This window comes from Sciurus vulgaris, assembly GCF_902686455.1.
Source record: "Sciurus vulgaris genome assembly, chromosome: 1".
NCBI classification, from domain to species: domain Eukaryota; kingdom Metazoa; phylum Chordata; class Mammalia; order Rodentia; family Sciuridae; genus Sciurus; species Sciurus vulgaris.
In genome coordinates this window covers 192,592,669-192,617,773 of record NC_136461.1, presented here as the reverse complement: position 1 = coordinate 192,617,773, position 25,105 = coordinate 192,592,669, and the positions used below count along the sequence as shown (strand labels likewise).

The 25,105-nt window shown below is 37.1% G+C and overlaps 1 protein-coding gene across 4 annotated transcripts in view; it reads right to left on the bottom strand.

Annotated features, from left to right (window-relative positions):
* The window catches only part of COL14A1 (collagen type XIV alpha 1 chain), a 220,956-nt gene that overhangs the window by 173,123 nt on the left and 22,728 nt on the right, over nucleotides 1–25,105 (bottom strand). For all 4 annotated transcript variants that reach the window (XM_079140174.1, XM_079140175.1, XM_079140177.1 and 1 more), the window contains exons 3-5: nucleotides 18,543–18,659; nucleotides 15,250–15,393; nucleotides 10,612–10,698 (exon numbers count right to left, since the gene is read on the bottom strand). In XM_079140174.1, the coding sequence (XP_078996300.1) occupies nucleotides 10,612–10,698; nucleotides 15,250–15,393; nucleotides 18,543–18,659 (348 nt within the window). The remainder of the gene's footprint in view (nucleotides 1–10,611; nucleotides 10,699–15,249; nucleotides 15,394–18,542; nucleotides 18,660–25,105) is intronic.

Here is a 25,105-nt window from a genome sequence, read left to right as displayed (position 1 = left end):
AAGCATGCTGGCTTCTGAATGGGAACCTCTGGGCCTCCAGCTCAGATTTACACTGAAACTACACCATTGGTTCTCCAGGTTGCAGCTGAGGATTCCTCAGCTTCCGCCATCATGTGATCCAATCATGTATCATCGATCTCTTTCTACCATGTATGCCCAATATTAATCCTATAATGAGGTGTTCTCTCACTTCATTTAGGAGGAAAGGCAAGGTAACCAGAGAGATTAAAATTGTGTCCACTGTCACACACTGAGCAAGTAGAAACGCCAAATCCAACTCCAGGACTGACTTGCAAAGCCTGAACTGTTTAGCTGTTGTGTTGTTCGGGTCCTATCACAAAAGAGAAGCCTTAGGAAGGGGAGAAGGGAAAAAAGAGGGAAGGAAAACGAAAAGGGAGAAAAGAAAGAGGGAGGGAAAGATTGCCACGCCTTGGAATTAAAGACACCATGAAACCAAATCCATGGCCATTTGTCCTATGTTCAACCTGGGATGAGTAATGCCAGGACAACTCACAGCAGCGTGAAGCTGGATCGCTGCCCTGCAGCAGGAAGAGTGTCCGGCCCTCACTCAGAGCCCCGCCTCTTCACAGTAACCTGCCACCCATGAACACCCCCCATTCATCGCATTTCTTCTGTGCTCTAAACCGTAAGGATCTGGGGGAAGATGTGACAGCTGTCTTCAAATACCGAAAGGTTGTCACACAGAAGAGGGATTAGGAACGTTGTGTGCCCACAAGGCATGATGCCCCAGGTGACAGGTTTCCTCTCAACTACGGATGTCTGCTTGGGGAAACACTGAGATGCTGTTCCTGAGAGCAGGTGCGGGACCTCGGCGATGGAACGCTCAGATTCAAGCCCGCTCACCTGGCTCAGCGGCGGGACTGTCAAAGGGGCTGCCAGTGTCCGTGTTGAAGATTCCTTCCTCCCTGCCCCACCTACCGAACTAAACCTGAACTATCCATCGTGCTTTTGAACTCTTTCCTGAATTCAACTCCACTTGACATCCACGTTCATTTTTCTTTGTCCCAGGATAATTACCCTTGTTTTCCCAACAACATGCTCGCCTCTGAGCTGTGTGTCTCAATTTCCATCCTCCTCATCTCTTACCTGTCCTCTCTAAAATCTACCTGTGCAAGAGAAGTGTAATAGATTTCACTTCTTGTGAATTATGTGGGTCTTCTTAAATACTTTTACAGAAAGTTCACTTTAGAATTTTGTATCATCACCTGGGTATTTCCTGGTTTTCTAAAGTTTGTATCAACCCCAAAGAGGCTACTTTGTCCGACCACCTCTATTTTAAAATGAAATTTGCTCCACTTTAGAAGTCCACAGATGACATTCCCATTTATTTGCAGTCTGCATATTGTACTATATGATTTGAATGATTTGACTATATTTTTATTTTGGTTGTTGAAGGTGATTTTAGGTGCTTTTCTGCAAAAATCCAACAATTCAGTCATCCTTGTTACTCCAAATTATTAACAAACAGATTCTACTATTTTGCAATTTCTGAAGCCAAAACACGTGCTCAATTTGATGCAACAACCCAAAGGTATAGAGACAAGATGTTCACTAAAAAATCCTTCAACAACAAGGAAGTTACCAATTGACAAGTTCCAGGATTCCTGAGAGATAGATTATGCCAAAATCAACATAGTCATAAAATATCTGTTTTTTTTAAATGATGCTTTCAAAAATGAAGACATTTGATGGAGTCGGCAGTGTAGTTTAGTGATAGAGCACTTTTCTAGTTTGCATAAAATCCTGGTTTGATCCCCAGCACCATGGAGAAGGAGAGGAGGAGGAATTGAAAATTTGTTTCAGGTAGAAAACTCCTGGGGGCTTCATGATCACCTTAGGAACATTGCCTGGAAACAGCCCACCCCAGAAGAGGGCCAGGTTAGGTGACAGAAAAGCCAGAGGGGGGACTGAAACCCAAGTGAGACCCTAGATCCAACAAGGCTGCAAATGGAATCATGTGCTGCATAATGACACGTCAGTCAATAACAGACCACATGCAATGGTTCTCCCACAGGACTAGAGTGAAGCTGCAAAATTCCTAATGACATCATAGCCATCATAATGTCACAGCCCAGCTCATTGCTCACGTGTTTGCGGTGGTGCTGATGTGAACAAGCCTAGTGCACCCCGGGCCATATAAAAGCACATACAATCACATGTACATACAGCACTTGACAATGGTTGGGTGACTGACCAGGCCACCTAGTCAGTGTAAGTGCACTCCCTATGGTGTGACAATGACCAAATTACCCAATGACACTTTTCCCAGACATAACTATTAAGCAAGACATAACTATTCATGGACTATTTTGTGCTTAAACTAGTTGGAATGTGTTTCAGCTGAAGCCAAAAGATTCCTGACTAATATGTCAACTGGGATTGTTCAGTGAAGGCAGATCAGAAACATAAGGGAAACTAAGTCAAAAGAAGAAAAGAAACGAATCTTACACAGATTTTGGGAACTAAAAGGATTTCGGTTAGCTCTGTGAGGACACCTGTGCAAACAGGGTGAATTCCAAATTTTATATTTACATTTAGGTGACACATGAAATATGCTATGGACTGAGTATTCCCACTGGAAGGAACTCCTGTCCTTTTTTATCTCTGCTGTCATGGTTTTATATAAGTCGATTGACATCACTTTTTAAAAACAGTGGTTTTACTGGGCATGGTGGTACTCACCTATAATCCCAGAGATTTGGGAAGCTGAGGCAGGAGGATCACCATTAAAAAAAAAAAAGTGGGGCTGGGGATATAGCTCAGTTGGTAGAGTGTTTGTCTAGCAAGCACAAGGCCCTGAGTTCAATCCCAAGCACTGCAAAAAAAAAGAAAGGGGCTGGGGACTTAGCTCAGTGGTTAAGCACCCCTGGGTTCAATCCCTGGTATAAACAAATGAAATAAAAAGAGTGGTTTTATTTAATATCACAAGGTACTGAAGAACAGATCATTGCAGTTAGCTCAATCTCCATCAATGGAAAATGGGTTCAACAAGTCCTTTTCTTCCTACTTGATTACCTTTCCTCCTTCAAACTCCTACCACCTCAACAACATGATACTGAGTGAGATCATCTTTTAACATACACTCTTCTTTTGGTCCCTTTTAAAATCTATCACTATCCTTTGTTATAGTCTTTTATTCTTTCTTCTATGTTTTGAATAATTCTATTACTTATTAACAACATTGTTGTTTATTATACGATCTTTAGGTAATAGTTCTATAATTGAAACCCATGAAATCCTGAGACCACCCAGTATGTGCCTTCTGACTCTTACTCAGAGCATGATTTATTTCTGTGTTTTGAAATACTGGATTATGAATCTTCTTCACACATTTTATATCTGTGTAATCTTTAGAATTTGAGCTGAGCTCATGTGCCTGAAATCTGATTTTGTGTTTGCTTCTGCCAGGCATCCAAGGCTTTTAGCAGCTCTGAGCACTTTTCATATTAATTTCTTGAATGGGAGGATCCCAGAGCATGTGAGCAGTGTAATTCTAATGCTGAAACTGTGTGTGGCCAAGGTCTGTGGTGACACATTCTAAGGGGCCTTTTCCCTAATGCCAGGCCCAGGCGCAAATGCAGGGTTTCTCATATTCCCCTGGACTGATTAGCAACGCTGCTCTAGTCCACCCTAGTGTTGAGCAGGAAGGCTGCAGCAAGTGTCTAGATAACAATAACTATGATAACCATAAGAATAGGAGAGGACAAGAAGAGGAAGAAGAAAAGGAAGAATAAGAAAGAGGAGGAGAAGAAGAGGAGGAAGGGGGGAATCCCTTACAGAGCATACTCCATGAGCCAGGCATCCTTCTACACCTTTTAATGCATGAGTCCCATCCCACAGCTTAACCCCAATGTCCCATTTATGAGCAGAATCAGTCCCTTGCCTCTGGCCTCAGAAGTGGAGTCAGGAATGAACTGGCATTAACTTACAAAACCCACCTATCCCCCTGTACTTTAGCTGATCTTCTGATCCTTGCCTAACTGAAATTTAAATCTCCATCAGCTGAACTCACAGTCCTGGGTTTGGCAGATCTGAGACCTAAGAAAACCTAGCAGAAAAGGAGATAAAATTTTAAATCAGTCTCTGAACTATGAGTCAAGGACCATGAAGTGTTCACAGGAGATCAGTGATCCCAGTAAGTGAAAAATCCACCTTGAGGATAACCATGTGTCCTGGCTGCACTCAGCCATACAACTGTGCGTGCTACAGAACTGGCTCTTCACCAAGACAGGGCACGGGGTACTTGTGTTGAGCTGCCACTGGGCCATATTAAGCTCCATCAGGGTAGAATTTGGTGACAATGCTTGCCACATATCCCTAACCACTATTTCAGGACACAGGACTAGGAAAATGATCAAACCTTCACTATGCAGTCATTGTTAAATCAATGTGAAAGATTAGCTACGATGGCATTAACTCATGCAAAATGCACACTCTAAACCACAAATGCTTATGTGGCACTTACTATGTTCCAGGTACTTTACATATATTAATTCATTTGATCCTCATAAGTAACTCCTGGGAGTTCTCTAGTTTCAGGTAAAAAATAAAATAAAGTAAAATAAAATAAAATGTGGGCATATAAAAAGTAGAATCCTTTGAAGGTATATAAATGAGAGTACATCTTATGCAGTTTTTACTGAAAACAACAAAAAGACATGCTGTCCTTGGAATAGCACTTAATCACTCAGTTTAGTGAAGGGTTCTATTCCACAACATCCAAAAGTTTTAAACATCCTAAGGAAAACAATCAGCAACCTCATTTTAAAAAGGGCAAGACAGAAAATATTTTAGTCTTTTCAGGTCATATGATCTCTGCCGGAACTTCTCGACTCTGATATTGTGGGAAAGCAGCCATAGACAATATGTAAAGGAATGAGCAGAGATGTGTTCCAACAAATCTTCCTGAAAAAAAATAGAGGACTGGACTTGGCCCATAGGGCCATGGTTTGCTGACTCCTGGAAAGAATAACAAGCTCATCCCAGACTTTTCCCCGAGAAAGTAAGAGCTCTAGGAATCACCCTTGTCTGTGCTGGAGAGAACTTAAGAGAGAGAAAATGAGAATCAGGGATCATAACTGAAAAGCAATTCAGAGAAAAGAGGAAGAAAGAAGGAAAGAAAGAAAGAAAATCCATGCTACTTCTATCTGTCTCATAATCTTTTTTAATCGGGCTCCACGTTCTTATGCGAAACTCCAAAAATAACTAGAAAAAGCTGTTTGGACACAATGAAGGAATAGCCATCCTGCAAATGTGCCAATATTATGCTCAAAGGCAAATTCCACTTTTGTTTGCAAGCTAGTTTTAGATTATTGAAGAAACATGTACAGCAGATTAAAAACAAGTAACTAACTACACCGTAACTTCTGGGAAGGATCTTCGTTCTTTGCATTTAAACTAAAATTCTAAAATATGTTAACTATGCCTGATTATATCTGAGCCACTATCAAAGTAGTCTCTTGTACCAGAAAATTATAGATCATGGGCAAACAATGAGCAGTGTAGTTAGAAGTGAATCATGAGGCTAATACAGCATGGAGGAAGACATGCTAAGTCCTGCTTGAAAGACCTGCATGGGGAGGGTCTCTGTCTCCAGTAGCCTCCATTAGTACTCCCCCCTCAACCCCTTGTGAGCTCTAAGCTGGCCTGGATTGCCACTGTTTATAACTCACTTTTTAAGACAATCCTCACACAACCAGGCCCCTCAAAAATCCTCACTGTGCACCATACATCTCATGAGGGTCCTCAATATTCCTTCCCACAAACCTCCTGAAAGTTCTTGCCCTCACCCAGGTCCTCATCACTACCACAGAGACCTGGAAACTGCACCTGCCTAAAAGTGGTCTCAGGAAAGACCCCTCCATGAACATGTCTTGGAGGAAGCTCATGCACTATGCATGGCTGTTCCTTCTCCAGGTGACCATGAGCATTTACTAGAACATAGGACAATTTTACCCTCACTTTTCTATTGTCTACTTTTCCATTTTTAATTCATATCTCTCAATCTTGAGTTTTGGAAGAACAGAAGGAAGGTGAATTAGAGAAGAGAATAGAGAAGTTTGGCCTATATAGGTCTATATAGCTATAGCTAATAAATTCTGGAGCCAAACTCTAAATCTATAGAAAAAATTGGACTTCATCTCAAATGTTCACTAAGCACTAAGTGGCAAAAATGCTACTCCAAACCTCAGCTGAGAACTTACATACACAATCCTACATGAAAACTATTAACAAATCTGTTTATACAAAAGGAAACACAGAAAAGATAAGTCCAAAATTAATGAGTTAGGGGTTGGAGTGCAGCGCAGAGGTACAAGACTTACTTAGCAAGCTCAAGACCCTGGGTTCAATCCCCAACACTGCCAAAAATTAAATTAGAAAGAAATGAGTATGGCTATTTAGAGTAAGTGAAGTTGGGAAGAAGAAAGAGGGGAGGTAATACTTCCTTCTATTTCCTTTTTATGAAAAATTTTTACTTTTGGAATCGCAGCAATGTTTTGCATACCTACAAACTAACCTGACTGTATTAAATATAAAGAATAAAAACAGTGACAAGGGAAGAAAAGAACTAATCCAAGCTCTGTATGAATCTAGATTCATATACTCCAGTCTAAAGGCAAAGACTGAACTCTAGTTTTAGATTTGTCAGTTTTGGAGTAAGCATGAATTAGCCATTCTAAACCTAGTTCTATGAATGAGGATGTAAGGAGGTGCCTTAAGGAGACAGAAGCCATGTTTCTTGGTCTCTTGAAATGGGAGTTATAAATATGTAAGGAGAATGGACTAGAATGAACCGTGTGGTATGGGTTTAAAAGAGACATAAGATACAACAGATCTGAAGATAGATAATAGAAGCACTGAAAAATGTTGCATTGTTGGGAAATTAAAGATATGGATGAGTTTTAGGCTAATCTTAGGTTTTGTATGCATGTTAACTTTTTAATTACAATAAGAAAATACAAAAGGCATGAATACCTTCCAGGTTAATAGAGGGATAAAAAGGATTTAAAGAAAAAATAAAGTTGAATGAATTTAAGTAAAGCATAAAGGAGGGGGGAAAAGATAGGAATAATGTGGGATAATAGCACAAAATAAATGGTAAGCCCAAAATTATCAGTAACTTCAACCAAGTGAACTAAACTTATCAAGTAAATTCAGAGATCGTCAAACAGAATATTTAAATGCCACTAAATCTTCTTCACACAATTATTCACCTTGAACCTGAGAACACAAATAGAGTAATAGTTAAAGAACAGAAAATGGATGTATTTTTTGGGTACTAAACAAAATAAAGGTGTTATGCCTACATTAGTGTTAGACAAAATAGACTTTGAGGCAAACATTGAAGTACTAAGAACAAAAGAGATCTTTATAAAATAATAAAGATAAAAATTCACTAACTCTTATTGCATATTCATGTATCATTGTAAGTATTGAAAGTAAAATTGCAAGAGTTACACATGTAAATGGACAAAAATTAGTGATGGAGACTAAAACACATTTTTCTCAAGGACATGTGGAATGGTTTTCAAAACTGACAACTCTAAGTAATAAAATGTTTAACAATTGGCCACATCTAAAATAATAAAATGTCTCAACAAATTTCAAAGAATGTTCCTATACATCATATTCTCTGACCACAATGCAATAAAATTAGACATCAATAACAAATAAATATGTTTAAAATCTTCATATGTTGAGAAATTAATAACATATTTCAAGTAATTTGTGAATCATAAAGACAATGTAATACAAATTAGAAAATAATTCTATATATCAAAATCTATGTGATACAGCTCAAGCAGATGTTATATATTTATACACTTAAAGCACATATAATAGAAAAGAAGAAAGACCAAAAATTGATGAGATAAGTATCCAATTCAGGATGTTAGGAAAGGAAATGATATTAAAGAATAAAGCAAGCCAGGCATGGTGGCACATGGCTGTAACCCCAGTTACGTGGGAAGCTGAGGTAGGATGATCACAAGTGCAAAGTCAGTCTCAGTAATTTATCATGACACTCAGCAACTTAGGGAGATCTTGTCTCAAAATAAAAAATAAAAAGGACTGGGAATGTACCTCAGTGGTAAAGCATCCCTGGGTTCAACCCCCAACACAAAGGAAGAAAAAGAAAGTAGATGCAAAAAGTTGTAAGCTAATGACACTCCAGGAGAAGATATTTGCAAATATATTGCAATATAACAGAAATGGGTTTATATCCAAAATATTTAGAAAGTTTCCAAATAGTCATTTGTTCAAGTGCTTGGAATAATTTTATCTTGTAAAAACATTACAGAATGGAACTGAAAGGCCAAATTAAGTACATTCTATTTCATTACAGAAAATTAACAGTGCAAAATATTTAAAAGTGCCAATAAGAAAACAATGCCAGATATTGACAAGTGACAAAAAATAATAATACTAGATATATAACTTCTGGTGTTAACTAGAAAACATTTTAAAAGCTACCTCATCCCAAATATTGTTTGCCACCACTCATTTAGAAAAGACAACACAAATCTGAATACATATAATAATAAATGTTGGCAAGGATGTGGGGGTAAAGGTATACTCATACACTGTTGAATGCAAATTAATACAACCACTCTGGAAAGTAGTATGGAGATTACTCAAAAACACTAGGAATGGAACCACCATATGACACAGTTACCCCACTCCTTGGTATATATCCAAGAGATCTAAAATCAGCCTACTATCTGAATACAGTCACATCAATGTTTGTAGCAGCACAATTCACAATGGACAAATTATGGAACCAACCTAGGTGCTCTTCAAAAGATGAATGGGTAAAGAAAGTGTGGCACATACACACAATGGAGTATTAATCAGGCATAAAGAAGAATGAAATTATGAAGAATGAAATTATTTGCTAGTAAATGGATGGAACTAGAGGACATCATGCTAAGTGAAAGAAGCCAAATCCGAAAGTCAAGGGTTGAATATTTTCTCTTATATGCGGAAGCTAGTTCAAAATAAGGGGGAAAAGAGGTGTGTGTGTGTGTGTGTGTGTGTGTGTGTGTGTGTGTGTGTGTGTAGGGAATTCCATGAAAATAGAAGGGAGTCAGTGGAGCAAAAGAAGGGAATTGAAGGAGAAGGAGGATGGAAAGAGAAAGGGAAGGATGCAACTGGTCAAACTATCCTATGTACATATATGAATATACCACAGTCAATTTCACCTTCATGTAGGTCTATAATGCACTAATTTTAAAAAAAACTGTAAATAAATAGAATACCAATGGAGTAGAGAAAGGGAACGGGGGGAGGGAGGAAGGAAGGGAAAGGGGCAGTATTGGGAACAGAAATGGAGTAAATTATATTCCATGCATTTATGATTATGTCAAAATGAACCCCAGTATTATGCAAAACTAAAATGCACTAAAAATTTTAATTAAAAAAAGATAATACAAAACAAAAATGAACAGGGAAAAAATACTAATGATTACTAAAATTAAAAAATGAATGCTCAATTTTACTAGTAATCAGAGAAATGCAAATTAATTAGATATTATTGGGGAAAAATTCAAAATATTGAGTATTTCAAATGTTAGAAATAAGCACTATCATATACTGTTGGTAGAAATACAAATTATTGAAAAAAATAAGACAATTTGGCACACTCTAAATTTGGCAGTATACAATTTGAAAATCCTTTAGCCCTGCAGTACCAGGTAGCAATATGCTCACTGCAGTATGTTTATGATAGAATTAGAAAATACCTAAATGCCCATCCATAGGGGAATAAGCAGTACATTTTATAGTCTATTTCACAGAGACTATCTGTCCATTTTTTTTAAATGAGGTAGACTAGCTGGGTGAAGTGGTGAATGCTTGTAATCCCCAGCAGCTCAGGAGGCTGAGGTAGGAGGATGAAGAGTTCAAAGCCAGTCTCAGCAAAAGCAAGGTGCTGAGCAACTCTGTGAGAACCTGTCTCTAAAAAGAATCTGAATAGGGCTGGGGATGTGGCTCAGTGATCAAGTGCCCCTGGGTTCAATCTCTGGTATCCACCCACCAAAAAAAGAAATAGATTAAGAATAAAACCTAACATATTCAAGGTGGGCATCATTCTATTTTATGCATATGGACATATTTACCCTAAAGACCTCCATAAGATGAGTCCTGTTCCCATTTTGCAGATGAGGAATTAGAGACACAGCAATTTGGCTAACTAGTGTAAGATCACTCAAGCTAAAAAGTGGCCACAGCAGGCTTGTTGCATTCAGGAGGCAAATGGGAGCACCCACAAAGCTTACCACTGCCTCACCTGCCTCCTCTACGGAGGGACAGGGAAGGCGACTAAGGGAAACAGCAAGGGACAGAGTAAGGAACAGAATGTGAAGGCTGCGCATGTATGAATATAAATTCATAGAGAGGTGACCAGAGGGTCACACACCCAAGTGTTGACTGTCATCAGGTAGAGGAAGGAAGAGGGGAAGGAAAGGCTCCCAGGACAACTTTCATAGTAGATTATACACTTTTCTGCTGCCACTGACAACCATGCATGTGTGTAGAGTCTGTATCAAAACAACCAACTCCCCAAAGGTGCTAATCAAAAAAAGAAAGTCCGACCTGGTGAAGATGGTTTAGTCCCATTTCCTTTGTCCACAACCTTGCCTCTGGGCTTTGTTGGGTCCTTTCTTTTTTCTAAATCTTTAACTGGAAGAAAAGTAGAAATACAGATACATGTTAAGGTCTAAAAGAAAATATTCAATTAGTTTTTACTAAAATGCATGAAAACCCTTAAAGGATTAACAGAAATCAGCTCCATGGCACAAGCACATCCCCAAATATTAGAACTGCTGAATTTTCTCAACCTTGTCAGGAGAAGGTGTAGAAAGCACTTCAGGAATTTGGGTAGAGTACCAACTACGGGCAGAGATATCAAAGAAATTTCACCCTTTATACCTGCTACAAAATTGGTCTGATGATTCCCATCTCATACACAAGGCAATAAGACACCAGGAGGTCAAAACATACCTCATAAAGCCAGTGGTTGCTGCCTAGGATTTATGCCCTATCTTCGTGTCCCTGGACTTGGCCTCTGAGCTTGACGCCTTTTCTAGAAAGATATTAGCCACGCATAGTTTCCTTTGAAACTGCTCTGTCTACAACAGGACATGAAGAACCTCATAACATTTTCCTTTCAAACATAAAATTAAAAAATGTTTCTCTATTAATAAATGGTAGTGTTTCTTTGTCACATTAATAGGAAATAGAGACCAGAAATGACCTTGGGCCCTTTAATACCCTCATACCAACTTAATACTGTTACCTTACCTTTCTACTGCATTCTCTGCTTAAAATCCACAGCAGCTTTCCTGCCATTGCTTGGAAGCTTAAACAGCCAGAGGCATTCAAGACCACCCCCAAATGGCAAGCTTCCGCACAAACACAAAGCCCGTGACTGTGCAGGAGCAAGCCAACAGCAAGATGCTCCGTTTAACTGCACATTCACCTCACGACATCAGCACACGTATGACCGGCAGGCTACCCGGGGAAAGCCATGGTTCCTGCCACCCTTCCTCGCTGTCTTCTCCAGGAAGTGGTTCCATCGCTCCTGTCCTTCTCAGAACCTCCACCTCTTTCTTTCCTCTGGCTCCCACGCCTTTGCTGTAAGGATTTGAGACTTGTCATCCTCCAAAAACTTTTTACTTTTGACTCTATTATCCCTATCTTTGAAAACCTTCCTTGGCCTTCTGGTACCCAGAGATGAAATTCCAAGATTTAAAAAAAAAAAAAAAATTTTTTTTTAAATAAGATACTTTGATCATGCTAGTCCAACTGACGTTACTTTTTTACATTCACTTTAGAGATCATATTCTGGCTTCTTTGTAAGCAGTGGCACTTTGGAGCACCCCTTTTGTTATGGTTTAGATAGGAGGTGTCCCCCAAAAGCTCATATATGAGACAGTGCAAGAAAGCTCAGAGATGAAATGACTGGGTTAGGAGAGTCTTTACCCAATCCCTGTGTTAATCCACTGATAGGATTAAACAGGTGGTAACTGTAGGCACCCTGGGTGTGGCTGGAAAAGGTGGATCCCTGGGGGCGTGCCCTTGGGTTTATACTTTGTCCTTGTTGAGCAGAGTTCTCTCTCTGCTTCCTGGTGCCGTGTCTCCAGCTGCTTTTCTCCACTCACACTCCTCCACCATGATCTGCCTCACCTCAGGTCCCATGGACCAAAGTCGGCCCTCTGTGGATTGAGACCTCTGAAACCATGAGCTGCCAGATAAACTTTTCCTCCTTTAAAATTGTTCTTGTCAGATCCTTTGGTCATAGTAGCAAAAAAGCTGATGAAACCAGCATTTTTTAAAAAAGCTTTTTCTCAGCTTTTACAAAGGCATTCATTATCCTGGCTTTCTCCTATTCCTCTAATCCCTCCTTCATATTCTCATTCTTTGGATCCTTTTTTACTTCATTCCTGAGAAATGATCATCTATAAAAGCTACCTTGCGTCTCTGTAGACTCCGCCTGTAATTTCATTATCCCACAACTTAATTTCTCATCCTCCCATGGATAATTTCCAAATCTAGATCTTCAACCCCAACCACACAGGGACTTTAGCCCCAGATTATTTACATTTTCTAAAAGAATATATGTTGGCGACATTGATATAAGAAAAATTGTGCTGACCCAGGCTGGAGGTAGAAATAGATCTGAGTAAGAATAATAATTCCAGAGGTGGAAGTTTGGAAAATTTTCACTGGAAAAGTGATATTTAAGTCAGACTTAAAAGATGGGCCGAATTTTGCAGGCAGAGATCAGCAAAAGATCATTCCAAAAAGGAAAAATGGTCGCTGAAAAGAAAGTTTGTCATGATAGACCACAACCTCAATTATGGATAAAAAATAAAAAATAAGTCACTTTGAAAGTCAGGCCACTGGGTCACCTAGAAGATGCAACAGATATTACACACTGAGCTGATATCTTGTTCACATAAGGACACAATCAGCTAGAAAACTGTCATGAACAAACAGTAACCACCATGTCTTACTATATGCTGAAGTTAATCTGCACATTACATACATGTCATCATTCTCATTTGCAGATGAGGAAACTGAGGCTGTAAGTGATTGTTATATGTGGCAGGTTTGGACTCCTAATATACAGCAGTTGGACATGCCCTTCTGTCTTTAAAATCCAATATTTCTTAGACTTCTTTATATATCAAAAAGAAGATAGTTCATAAAGAATTCAAAACCCTGCTTTAACTGTAAACCTATACCCATAAAGTTTTGTCTTGACCACAATTTTCCTGGATCCAGCTATGAATATTTTCAAGCCATGGAGACCAGATTTCAGCTCCATCTTTCAGGGAGCAAGAGTATAACTGACATACAACATTAAAAAGGAAGACATGCCAAAAAAAAAGTTAACTGCATTTCTTTCTAGAAACTGTTTTTTAAGTCAAACTAATCCCTCTATCTTGCCAGTAAAAATAACATAGCTAAAAAAAAGTTTGCATAAAATTTTTCTAGCTGATCAATTAGACCTTTGCTACGATTATTCCACAGAGCTAATCAAGCTGTAAACAAATGAATTTCTTTTTAAGTGCTTTGAATAAGTAGCTACTGAGAAAGTTTTTTAAGAACCTTTGTTTCTTCTGCTGCTCAGTTGGTGGAATATTTGACATATTCAGTTGCAAAACCTTTAGACTCAAGGAAAATGAACAGTTTCACCTTTTACTGCTTCTCATAGACTTTAAATTATTTCAGTCACTTATGTAGAGATATAAGATGCCAAAAACTGAAGTGCAATGTCAATAAAAGGAGACAGAGGCTGATTTATATTAAAAATAATGTAAAAGCCTTTTCCAGAGCTTGTAGACAATGAAAGTCTCAAAAGAATATAATATTTGTAACATTTATGTTCTGCTGACAGGTAGACATATCAAATGTCTTTGTTCACGTTTCAAGAAGTAGCAGGTTAACAAAGTTTTGTTTGATTTTATTTTAATTTTTTTAAAGTCACAAAATGGTCACACAGAACATAACTCGGGAAGGAAGAAAATAGGAAATATGGTGTAGGAAACCCAGACAGAACATTGCTATACAGAGTTCCAGATTCTGTGGCCTCCCAAATGTGTGGATTAATCTTATAGCAAAATTGAAAAAACTTCTGTTTAATATAAGTAAAACCTATTTTAAATAATATCTATTATTTGCTTCAAAACAATAAGTAAGGGGGTGTGGCAGTATATATGAAATAGGACTGGCTGTGAGTGGCTAATTGTTAAAACTGGATGATGGAAACTTAGGGGTTCATTATACCACTTGGTTGATTTGGGTTATTATGTTTTAAATTGCCCATTAACGATAAAGTAACAGAAAGTCAACCGGGACAGGTTTCTTCTGTTTGTACTCACATTAAAATATTTTTGCATTTCACATTTGAAAGATCAGTTCTGGGAAGAGGGCCTGTCTGGTAACTAGAATGTACAGTCCATAGAGGCAAGGATTCATCATGTGTCCAGTACTAACATGCCTGATACATGGTAGACATGTAGTACATATCTCTAATTTTAAAAAAAGGAATGAATAAATGAATGAATGCCTCCTGAGAGTGAGAACAATCAGGACCTGTATGGACTAATTTTAAATTCAATATTAGGAAAAGCTTTCTAATAGACCTGGACTGGGCTACTTCAGAGCTTTCTCCCCTGATGACAACATTCCCTGCACACTCTATGTTTGCTGGATGATACTACAGAGGAGATATAGACATCGTCATGTGGTTTTTCAGTATTTATTGAACACCTATTATGCCATGCATACGATATGCATTTGCAATATAATGAAAAATAGAAGGAATCAAACCTCTGACTTTTCAAACCATACAGGCTTGTTTGTCAGGGACACAGAAAAATAAAAAGGCCATTGCAATGTGGTGTCATTTCAACCAGAAGGGAAGCTCTGGATACCAAGAAAGTATATAGGAGAAATGTCTTAAGTAAGACTCAGAAAACAATGTCAGGAAGGGCATTTGGAAACTAAAACTTGAAGAATAGGTAGGAATTCAACAAAATAAAAAAATGGAAGGGAAAGAATAGGAGGGATTCATAGAAGTTTGAATTGAAGGTCTTTTAAGATCTCTGAAAATCTGTTTATAAAAACCCTACATTTTTAATCACTTAGAAGATATACCACAGACTCAAATCCAGTGCTGGAACAGAGCCCCATGGTGGTTCTTTAAGACCTATAAGTACATACTTCTGAATTGGCCTTGAGCTGGTTTGCTTTCTTTGTCTTTATGGTATGCAATAAGTTGAACTGTGTAATTCTGCTCTGGCATAAGACCTTGAATAATTGCTTTAGTTGCGGTGTTCTGGAGATTCAATTGATTGGTTTTTCCTCCTATAATAAAACAGAAAGATAAACAGTTCTACATAAGGTTAGCTATGTGCATTCTAAAATAATAAAACAAGATTTTAAAAGGTTAAGATACTTTTAAAATTCATTTTCACTGCTCACATTTAGAGTGTATAGCATAATGTTTTGATGTACATTGAAAAGTAAAGGCATTTAAAAAGTACATATATCATAAATAGTACGTGTATATAGCACTTAATTGTAATGAAACTTTCTTATTTTCAACTGTATTCTTTTTTACTAGAAAACTTGGACAATTGACTAAATTAGATAAAGACACATTAATGAAAATCTTCCATCATAACATACAATTACTTGTATTCTCTAGGGAGAGTCATGATACAAAGGCAGGAGGCATCAGGCCCTCAACAGCAGATATACTCTTCAAGAAAAAGTGTTCCACTTAAAAGTGAAGAGGGATCTATGAGCAAGCTGAACATAATTATCCACACTGGAATTTTTCCTATGGCCTCTCTAAGGAATTCAAAGCATCCTCAAAACATGAACAATTTAATTATCTTAAATCTAGCCACTACTGGCTCAGGATGCTGAAGAAACCCTACATTGCCTGGCCACTTAAAAGTTTCTGGTATGGATTACTGCATCTGAGAAAAGGGAAATTAATTTAAAACTCTGTTCCTCTACTGGTAATAGCAAGAGGGTTCTGAAAATAGTCTAATTAATCAAAAGTAATATAGATTATAATATATTTTAATCATATTCTAATAAAATTAATGTCATTAAGTTTGAAAAATTATTTGCTGTTATTATTCATGCTGCTTGCTACTAGAATGGAAAGCTGGGTCTTTCTCTTGCCAAAGCCCATCTCTTTAAATGCATTTGCATCCAAGATGTTAAATCTGGTTCACAAACTTCTATTAAAATTCATCTATTATAAAATGCACCAAAAATAAATTTTCATAAGCTTTGAGAAAAACAAAAAGTTCCTTGGAAAACCCTGTATATTATAGTCATCTGTTAAGAGGTACATAGTATATTATTTTAATAAAGGCTTTGAGGATCCTTCAATTAAAAAGCTTTAAACTCTTTCTAAACTGGCATTTCCTATTTATTTGACCATTAAACCATTTGGTTGCATAAGGGTTATTAGCATCCTACAGAATACCATGGAATATTCTTTGAGAAAGACTGGCATAAACAATACTTGGACTATGTCTCATAGTGCTTACAGCATTGTGTATCTAGATTTATTTATTGCAGTTTTATTTATTATGTCTAATTGAGTAGATACCAGTATCAAGACTGTTTGATTGGCTTGAGGCACTGCAATAAGAACTTTTGCAAAGTAAACCCAACATTCATCAAGAAATAATTTTCTTTCACTCCAATTTTTATTTTTATTTTTATTTCACTGTGGGTGTTTAAGCAAGAGCTGGGCACATACATTTTTGGGTGCACAGTTTCAGAGGGGATTAAAGGTTCAGGCTGTGGTTTGGCTCAGAAGCCACCCAAGTCACTTCTAAGACTATATGTTTCCTCATTACATTCCAAAATCTGACATAGGGAATTCTCAAAAGTACCATAAATTAGTATCTTCTATATTGACCTTTGGATGGAATCATAATTATGTTCAAGAATCTCTTAAATTTTAAACTTTCCATGTTATCTTATTTTTTTTAAACCAACTATTTCTAAAAGTCAAAAAAATTCAAAATTGAGGCATATTCCAAAATGCAGTGTCTGACCCAGCCTTGAGAATCCAGAGTTTCTTTCTACATGTGAACCACTTCTCTAGGCCAACACAGGAAAACTTTGTGTCTGCTGTCATCCAACTGGAAGTCATTCTAATGAACCTATGAGAGGTATTTCTTAATTTTTAAAAATTGTTCTTTTTAGTGACCACGCCAGAAGCCAGGTGTTTCAGTGGTTAGTCTTGTTTCTCCTATTTAATACATATAGGAATTGCCTGAGGACTCTTAAAATTCAGATGCTGATTCAAGAGTTTGGAGTTGGGACCTAATCTTTTGCATTTTTTTTTTCACTTCCAGTCGATCATTTTTATTTTTTAAAAGTGTCAGTTGCTTCTAGAGGACTCCAGGAAACCAACAAATCATTTTGAAAAGTGGCAAGAAAAGGAAAGATTTAGGTGTTTGTTTTACCATTTATATATGAACCTTAGAGTAATCAAATAATTGATGAAATCAAGGTTCTCTTTATAAAATTACTCCAGCCAAAACATAAAGAAGAAATGATAGAAATTAAATTTCACCACCCTAAGGAATTTGGGGCATTAGACAATTATGATTAATGGCTGATAATACCACAAAACCAACATTATTGTAAACCTCCTGATCAAAGTGCACAATATCATCTCTAGTCTTGCCAAAAAATTCTTTTGCATTCTAACAAGCTCCCATGCCAGTACTGGGTCCCCAAATCTACCTTCTTCAATTGCAAGCTCATGAAGCCTCCACTAGAAGGGCACTAACATTGCCTGACATTCTGCAGACTAAACGGAGGCGCTGAGAGATTAAATACCTGTCCTGAATCACACTACTTTAAAATGACAGAACCAGGGTTTGAACTAAAAAGTCCAGTTGTCGATTCCTTCTTCATCTCCAGGACACCCATGCAATTCCCCCACATACCCTCTCTTCAGTTTATTATATTTGTATAATAGAAGTATAAAATGAGAAAGAAAAATTCAACTTGAAACTTTTTACCTATTACTTATATTCATGATCAATAAATTTGTTCAATTTAGATTTTTCCTGCTTTATCACTTACTTATACAATGTCTACTTAGCCTTTACAGTTATCAGGTGTAATTTCTGCATAATATTCTATCAAGTTAATTGATTATAATGCAATTAAATAGTCCTGAAAACCAGGTGCATTGTACTTTGAAACATCACTGGACCAAAAGTATTTATTCTACGTTTGAACAGAGACTCTTCCATGGTCTGGAAATTTGACCTGAAGAGAATTACAGAGAGTTCAAGATCACTTTTTTATACTTTGGAGAACATAACTTCTTTAATTAGAGGGTACGATTTCGAGCGCAAAAGATTAAATGAAACAAACAGCTTTCAAATGACCCTAAAGCAACACTTGGTACTCCACACTTCTAACTTCCTATGCAAAAGAAGGTACTAATGCTCGATTGTTTTTACCTGAAGTTGGAGTCACAAGAAGTTTGTATCCACCAAATTTCCCTCTTGGAGCCTTCCATGAAATCTGTATACTGTCCTGAGATAATACGTTATACCTTAACCGTGTGGGCGGAGCCACTGAAAAGGAAGAACAAAATGGTTTAAACATGAAAACATTCACACTTCATTTGTTAAACCGAAAAAAGTCAAAGTAACTATCAAAGTACACAGGCTTCATCAGCCTCAAAATATGCTCTTTCTACAACCCTATTAATGAACTGATTGCTTTGTAAAATAAGGCAAATGAAAGGGCATTTGTTTTTTACTCAACAGACACCCATTTGTCAATTATGATTGACTTTATGACAAAGAACTAAGGGTTGGTGTTAGACTTTAATTCTCTACCCTAGTTTAATCATTGAAGCCAATTTTGTAAAATGCCTCTATTATGTTATAAGGATGAATTTTCCTACTTGGAACCTGTGAGCATTTATAGTCTTCTCCACTGGGACCACTATATGCATGCCTCTTGGTTTCTCACTATGGTAATACAATATTTTTGATGATATGATATTTGAGAAGGATATCAGAACATATTATGGTAATAAGATATTCACTTAAAACATCTGAGAAAGAGATCTTAAAGACATTCAGGATCAAATAAAAGGTATTTGTTTTGTAAACTTGGATCAACTCTTCAAGCATAGCTGGCTTACACCTGTCAAATACATAGGACATAGGTCATGATTCATCCCAGAATATTTAATAATCAGATCATAAAAATGTGTAGCTCTGTTCACTTTTTGGGTAAGTCACTCAAACTTCAAAATACATTTTTAGCACCCTCCACAAATGTTCCAGAATTTCAAAAGAAGCACTTTAGTAAAAGGGTTTTTATTATACAATATCTAAAAATATCTAGTTTTTTTAAAAAAAGAAAAGTTAATAAATAACAGGAAAGTCAGCATTCATTACCCACTTTTATGCCCAGCTTTTTTTTCTTACTTTAGGAAACAGAGTATAGGGGAAGGAAGCAAGCATTATATAAAGTATGTATGTGGCATAATACGGGGCTTGTACATTAATGTGATTCTTGGTTCCATCACTTATTACCTAAATAATATTGAGAAAGTTATCATGTTTTTCCATAGCATCAGTTTCCTAGTTTTAGAAAAGGTGACGGCAATACTATCTGCAAAGGAAGGATAACTTTACACAGGCTAATGGGTATAATGCACTCTAATAGGTGGTCAATAAATATCTGTTCCCCTTCCCCCTTACTTCATCTAACTTTGAGCTCAAAAATCCTCAAACATTCTTTGAATTTATTTAAACCCTCACAAAAATATATTGCTATCCTAATTCTGTGGATAGAAGAACCAAGGGGCACCCAGGAGACTTGCTCAAGTCATATACTAGTGAAGGACAATTATTGACCCCAGATGAAGCACATACCCTATTTGATTGGAAGAAGATTCATGCTAAGTCATCCTTCATTGAGCTGATGCATGAAGAATTAACTATTCTACAAACTATTCACTAACTAATGTCAGTAAGCACTGAAAGACACAATTGTAAGAGTAGTATTCACTTTATAGTTACTACCCATAAGTAGAGAATGCTAGTCATGTGGAACAAACACATTAGCTTTCCATTCTCAGTTTGATAATGAATGGAAGAAAGAATTTACCTTGCATTGGTTAATGGGAAAGTAGGAACTTTTTATTGGTTCTTTTTAGTTTTATGTGATAGTAGAATACATTTTGACATAATTATACAAGCATGGACTATATCTTGTTCTAATTCACATTCCAGTACCCCTCCTTCCCTCTCCCACTCCCTACTCCCTTCCTTCTTATGGCCAGAAAGTATGAATTTACCATAATAACAACTATTTTCAAATAAAAGTAGAAAGTGGCTAAATCTTACATTAGAATGAATGGAAAAACTGTTACTATCTTGCTCAGTCTTCAACTTGCAAAGAAAATCTATGGATAGATAGGTTCTTAATACTTGTGAGAGAAAATTAAAAATAAGAATTAAAAAAATTAAATACTGGATCCAAGTTTCTGGGACACATCATTGGCCAAGTTTTACATTGAATGTGCAGTTGAAAGAAAAACAGCATGCCTGAGAACCATTAAGTGGAAAAGTACATCAGATGGGGCTTCAATCTAGGTGGTTCCAAGAGGGTCAACTGATTCCACTGGTACCCAGGTACACTGAGAACTCCCAGAGAGCAGAGGACTTCAAATCTGTAGAGCTGTTCCCATGTAGGCTACTATTTTAACTCTACTATTCTCTCTGAGTTAATAGCCATCAACATCTAAACCCAAACCAAAAAATAATGAGGACATCATAGACCATGCTCAGATAATTCACATACTGCTCTAGAAATCAGAAGAACCTTGGCTTCCATGGAATTGCTCAAGGAAACAAAGTCTGGGGCAAAAGGAAAAAACCAGATCCAACAATAGTCGACATGTTCTTAATATACAAATGATTCATAGGACTCTAGACTCATGTGACTCTAAACGCATCTAGAGTGCAAAAAGCAACGCCACTGTGACCTCTTATCAACATAGCACATTTAATGCCTATAAGAACATAGATACTCTCATAATTGCTAAAAGAAAATTGCAGTTAGACACAAAGTTCACAGTCCCTTTAAGTTTTCACAGTTGGGGAAAAAAAACATTGAAAGGAAGAAATGCTAGTTAAGAAAGAAAGAGGCATGAGGTCACAGTTGTGGATTTCAAAGTTAGCCTTTTTCCCCTTCTGGAAGGCACTAGGACCTGAGCCAAAAGCAAGGGCAGCAACATTGACAGAAACACTGTTAATGTCATGGAGAAATAATTGCTCTTATCTCATGGAACAAAAATTTGTATATAGTTAATACCAGACCCATGACTTTTTTTTTCTTTTTGCAAGCACAAAGGAAGAACTTTCTCTTCCATCTACATTGTACTTAACTTCCAGTAATAATTACAAATGCTTGCCTGAACTTGATTCAAAAGTCAACTTGTTGTCAGTTCATGTCCTTATCTTTTAAAAAATAATTAAGTGTATAGTTATATTCCTGGCACACCCAGGAACCTAGAGGTAGCTGACAAACTCATTCTTCGCAGGGGGAAGCAAGGCTTCCTATGTGGGGTTAGGCCCAATGGAACACTTGTGAATACAAGAACGTCACCCCAAAGGGCAGGAGGACCATCCAAATCATCTTCTCTACTGCAGGGTGAGTCTTGTTGCTAAAAGTATAAGGTTGGTTTGTTTGCTGTATTGTGTCATGGTTTGTTTCAGAGGGAACATTTTCTTTAAAACCAAAGCATTTCACTGAGATCTTTCCCTTAGGAGCCCAAAGGCAGGAGAGGCATTTTATGTCATTCCATTGAAGAAAAGTATTTGGTAATTTTTTCTAAGGGGTCTAAAACAAACAAAACCCTTTTTTTTTTATGTCGCTTAATTTTTCTGTTACATACATTGCCCAAATATTTTATAAATAGGAGTCATTAAATTTTGAGAGACATTCTTTTAATCATGTTGGAATCTAATATGTTATAATTTCATGATCCATTACAAAGATGCTGAAATGAGCTGGAAGGAAAATACTCTCAACTTCCAAATATGTTTGACTGCTAATAACAGCATAAATACATGTGAAATGTGTGAACACAGAGTTCTTTATAAAGTGACATCTAGCCTCCATAAAAAGTCTCCAATTTCATATGCCTTGAGGTTTTTAAATGACAGTTACTTTACCTTCTCTGGTTCCGTCTTTTAATCATCCAAAACAAATATTGCTAAAACCTATGCATATTTACTGTGAAATTCTGAGAAAGTGTTGATACCACCATTCTGTCATTGCTAAACACATCTTTTCCCTACAGTCAAACACCTTACTTTTTCTGCATGCCAGTTCATTTAACAACTTGTCTTGTAAAGCAGATGCTGGAATAATCCAAGTAAATATAATTCCTCAAGCCAATGTGGGTTTGTAGTCTCTGGAGGGGGAAAGATTTTTATGAACTATTACATGAAGAGACCAGTGACAAGGTACATTCTGCTGATCAACAATTTAAGAGGGAATTAATTTCCTGTATGCCTTTTAAATGTTAACTGTATTAGTTCCTACTGCTGCTATAACAAAATTTACAGTCTTAGCGGCTTAAAACAACAGATACTTATTATCTAATAGCTTTGGGGATCTGAAAGGGGACCTGAAATCTAAAAGGGGTATCCTAGGCTAAAATCAAGATGTCAATAGGCATATTCCTTTTTCAAGTCTCTAGGGGAGAATCAATTTTCTAGCCTTTTCCAACTAGAGGTCACACACATTCCTTGGCTTATGGCCCCCAAACGGCAGTAATTAAATCTTTCTAGCATGGCATCCCAGACATTGTATCCTCTGCCTCCCTCTTCCATATTTAATGCACTTTGTAATTAAATTGGAGCCACCCAGATAATTCAGAATAATCTCTGTAATTTTAAAGTGAGAAAATTATCAAACTGCAATCAATCCAACATGCTAATTCCCTTTTGACATATTCTATAACATGTTCATAGTTTCTAGAAATCAGGAAGTGAATGGTTTTATGGGCACATTTATTCTGCCTACCATGACCTGTTTTTCTATTTTGTTCATAAACATGACTTTTAACATGCCTATATAAGTGAAATTTATGATAACATAGGTAACTCACAGGAACTCACTACTGTATTTGCTTCAGAAGGAGAAAACAAATCCAATAAGGCAATTCATATTCTTTATTCCTTGCTCAAAATCAATCATGTAACTAAGAGGTTTCATGGTAGAAATAAGATGAGTTTTCTCAAAGATCTCGTGTATTTTCCTAAACACTAAAGCCAACTGTATATGAAGTGTTTCTTTCTGGGATTTCCTTCAGCATGTAGCCACCATCTTCCTTCTTGAAAGTTTTTCCACCTTCACTCCTAGGCCACTGCATTCTCCTGACTCTCCTGATAGTTGAATTCTGTTTGTTTTGGACACTTTGAATTGTCATTTTCTTCTGCTAAACTCTTAACTGCGAATGCTCTACAGATTTCACACTCCTTCTTCCCATGAGCTGTCCCTTTCTAACTCTTCCTCAAAGGTCTCTCTCAGCTAATTCCCAGATACAATGCAATTCAAATACAATCTTCTGTCCCAATCTCCTCCTCTTAAACTCCTCACCAAGTGCCTACTGTCCTCTCTACCTGAATGTCCCCTAAACACCTTCAGCTTCATATATTTGTCTAGGGTTGAACTCATTGTTTCCCCTTCAAATATCTGCTTCATTTATTAATCTCTTCAACAAATGTCTATTATGACTCAAGTGGTCATTCTGTACTGGAGATAAAGGCACCAAAGAGAGCACACTGCCTGTAATGAGGTACAATAAACCATCATCAAGCAAATAAACAGAAGTAGTAATAACTCAGGGGTTGAAATGAAAGGCCCTGTCCACTCAGGTCCCTCACAAGAGGTTTCAGACTCAGACTCATTGCTGATGTTTCCCTCTTCTGTACCTGTCTCCATATTAATCATTTAATCTTAAATGATTCTTGGATCCATTCTCTTCTTTCTAGTCACATCACCTAACTCAGAGTCTCCACGCCAATTTCATTAACAATTTTATATCTCTTAATGGTCTAACTTCTCTGCCTTATTCCATCCCTCAAACCCATATGTCACAAATAGAAGTAGTACTGTTAATATTGTTATCAAAGTGTTTATCTTAAAAAACAGAATTGTTTAAAATCTTCCATAACCTGGCTTCCATCTCTCTTTCCCCCTTCATCTTTTGCCACAACTGCACACATTTATACTGTAATTTATCTGCTTATATCTTTGCTTCCCTAGTGGACAGTAAGCTGCTTGAAGGTAAAATAAATAAATAAATAAATAAATAAATAAAATCCTAGTTGGCGCTATATCTTGAACTAGACACATAGAATGTGTGCATACATGTTGTTTTAAATTGACTAACAATGTATAACTGGTAGAGCACACCCTTAGAAATATCCCAGAAGAGCTCTAAATGATCAGTTACTCCATAAATGACCATTGCTGAACTAAACTGGTCTAAGATGACAAACCTGAAAAGCTGAGTGACATGCCTATGCTTTGTTCCTCAAGGCCTGGCTCTCACAGCCTTGAGTTTAGAGAGTGAGTTGTCTATGATTCCCAACATTGCTTCTCCAATCACCACTGCTGAAAATATTCTTTCATCAATGTAAACAAGGAAAGCAGAATTTGTCTATCTAATTTCCCACTATGTGCAAAATGAAGTTGAAAATATGGTCACAAACCCAGGTTGTGTAAAAGTTTTTTTGAATTTGCAGAGTTTAGGTCTATTTCTTTCCAAACAGATGGCCTCACCTTAAGGAAGTAGGGTGTGGTGATTCATGCATTTGACTTTTCAACAACACTCAACTCCAAACATTAGATATTAACATTCCTAAAAGCACCTTATCACATTTATATTTCCTCACTCTGTGATGAAAGACATAAATTTTATCACCAACACTTCAATCTCTGCAGGATTACCATATTTGTCCAGTAACGTCACTGCACACTCATG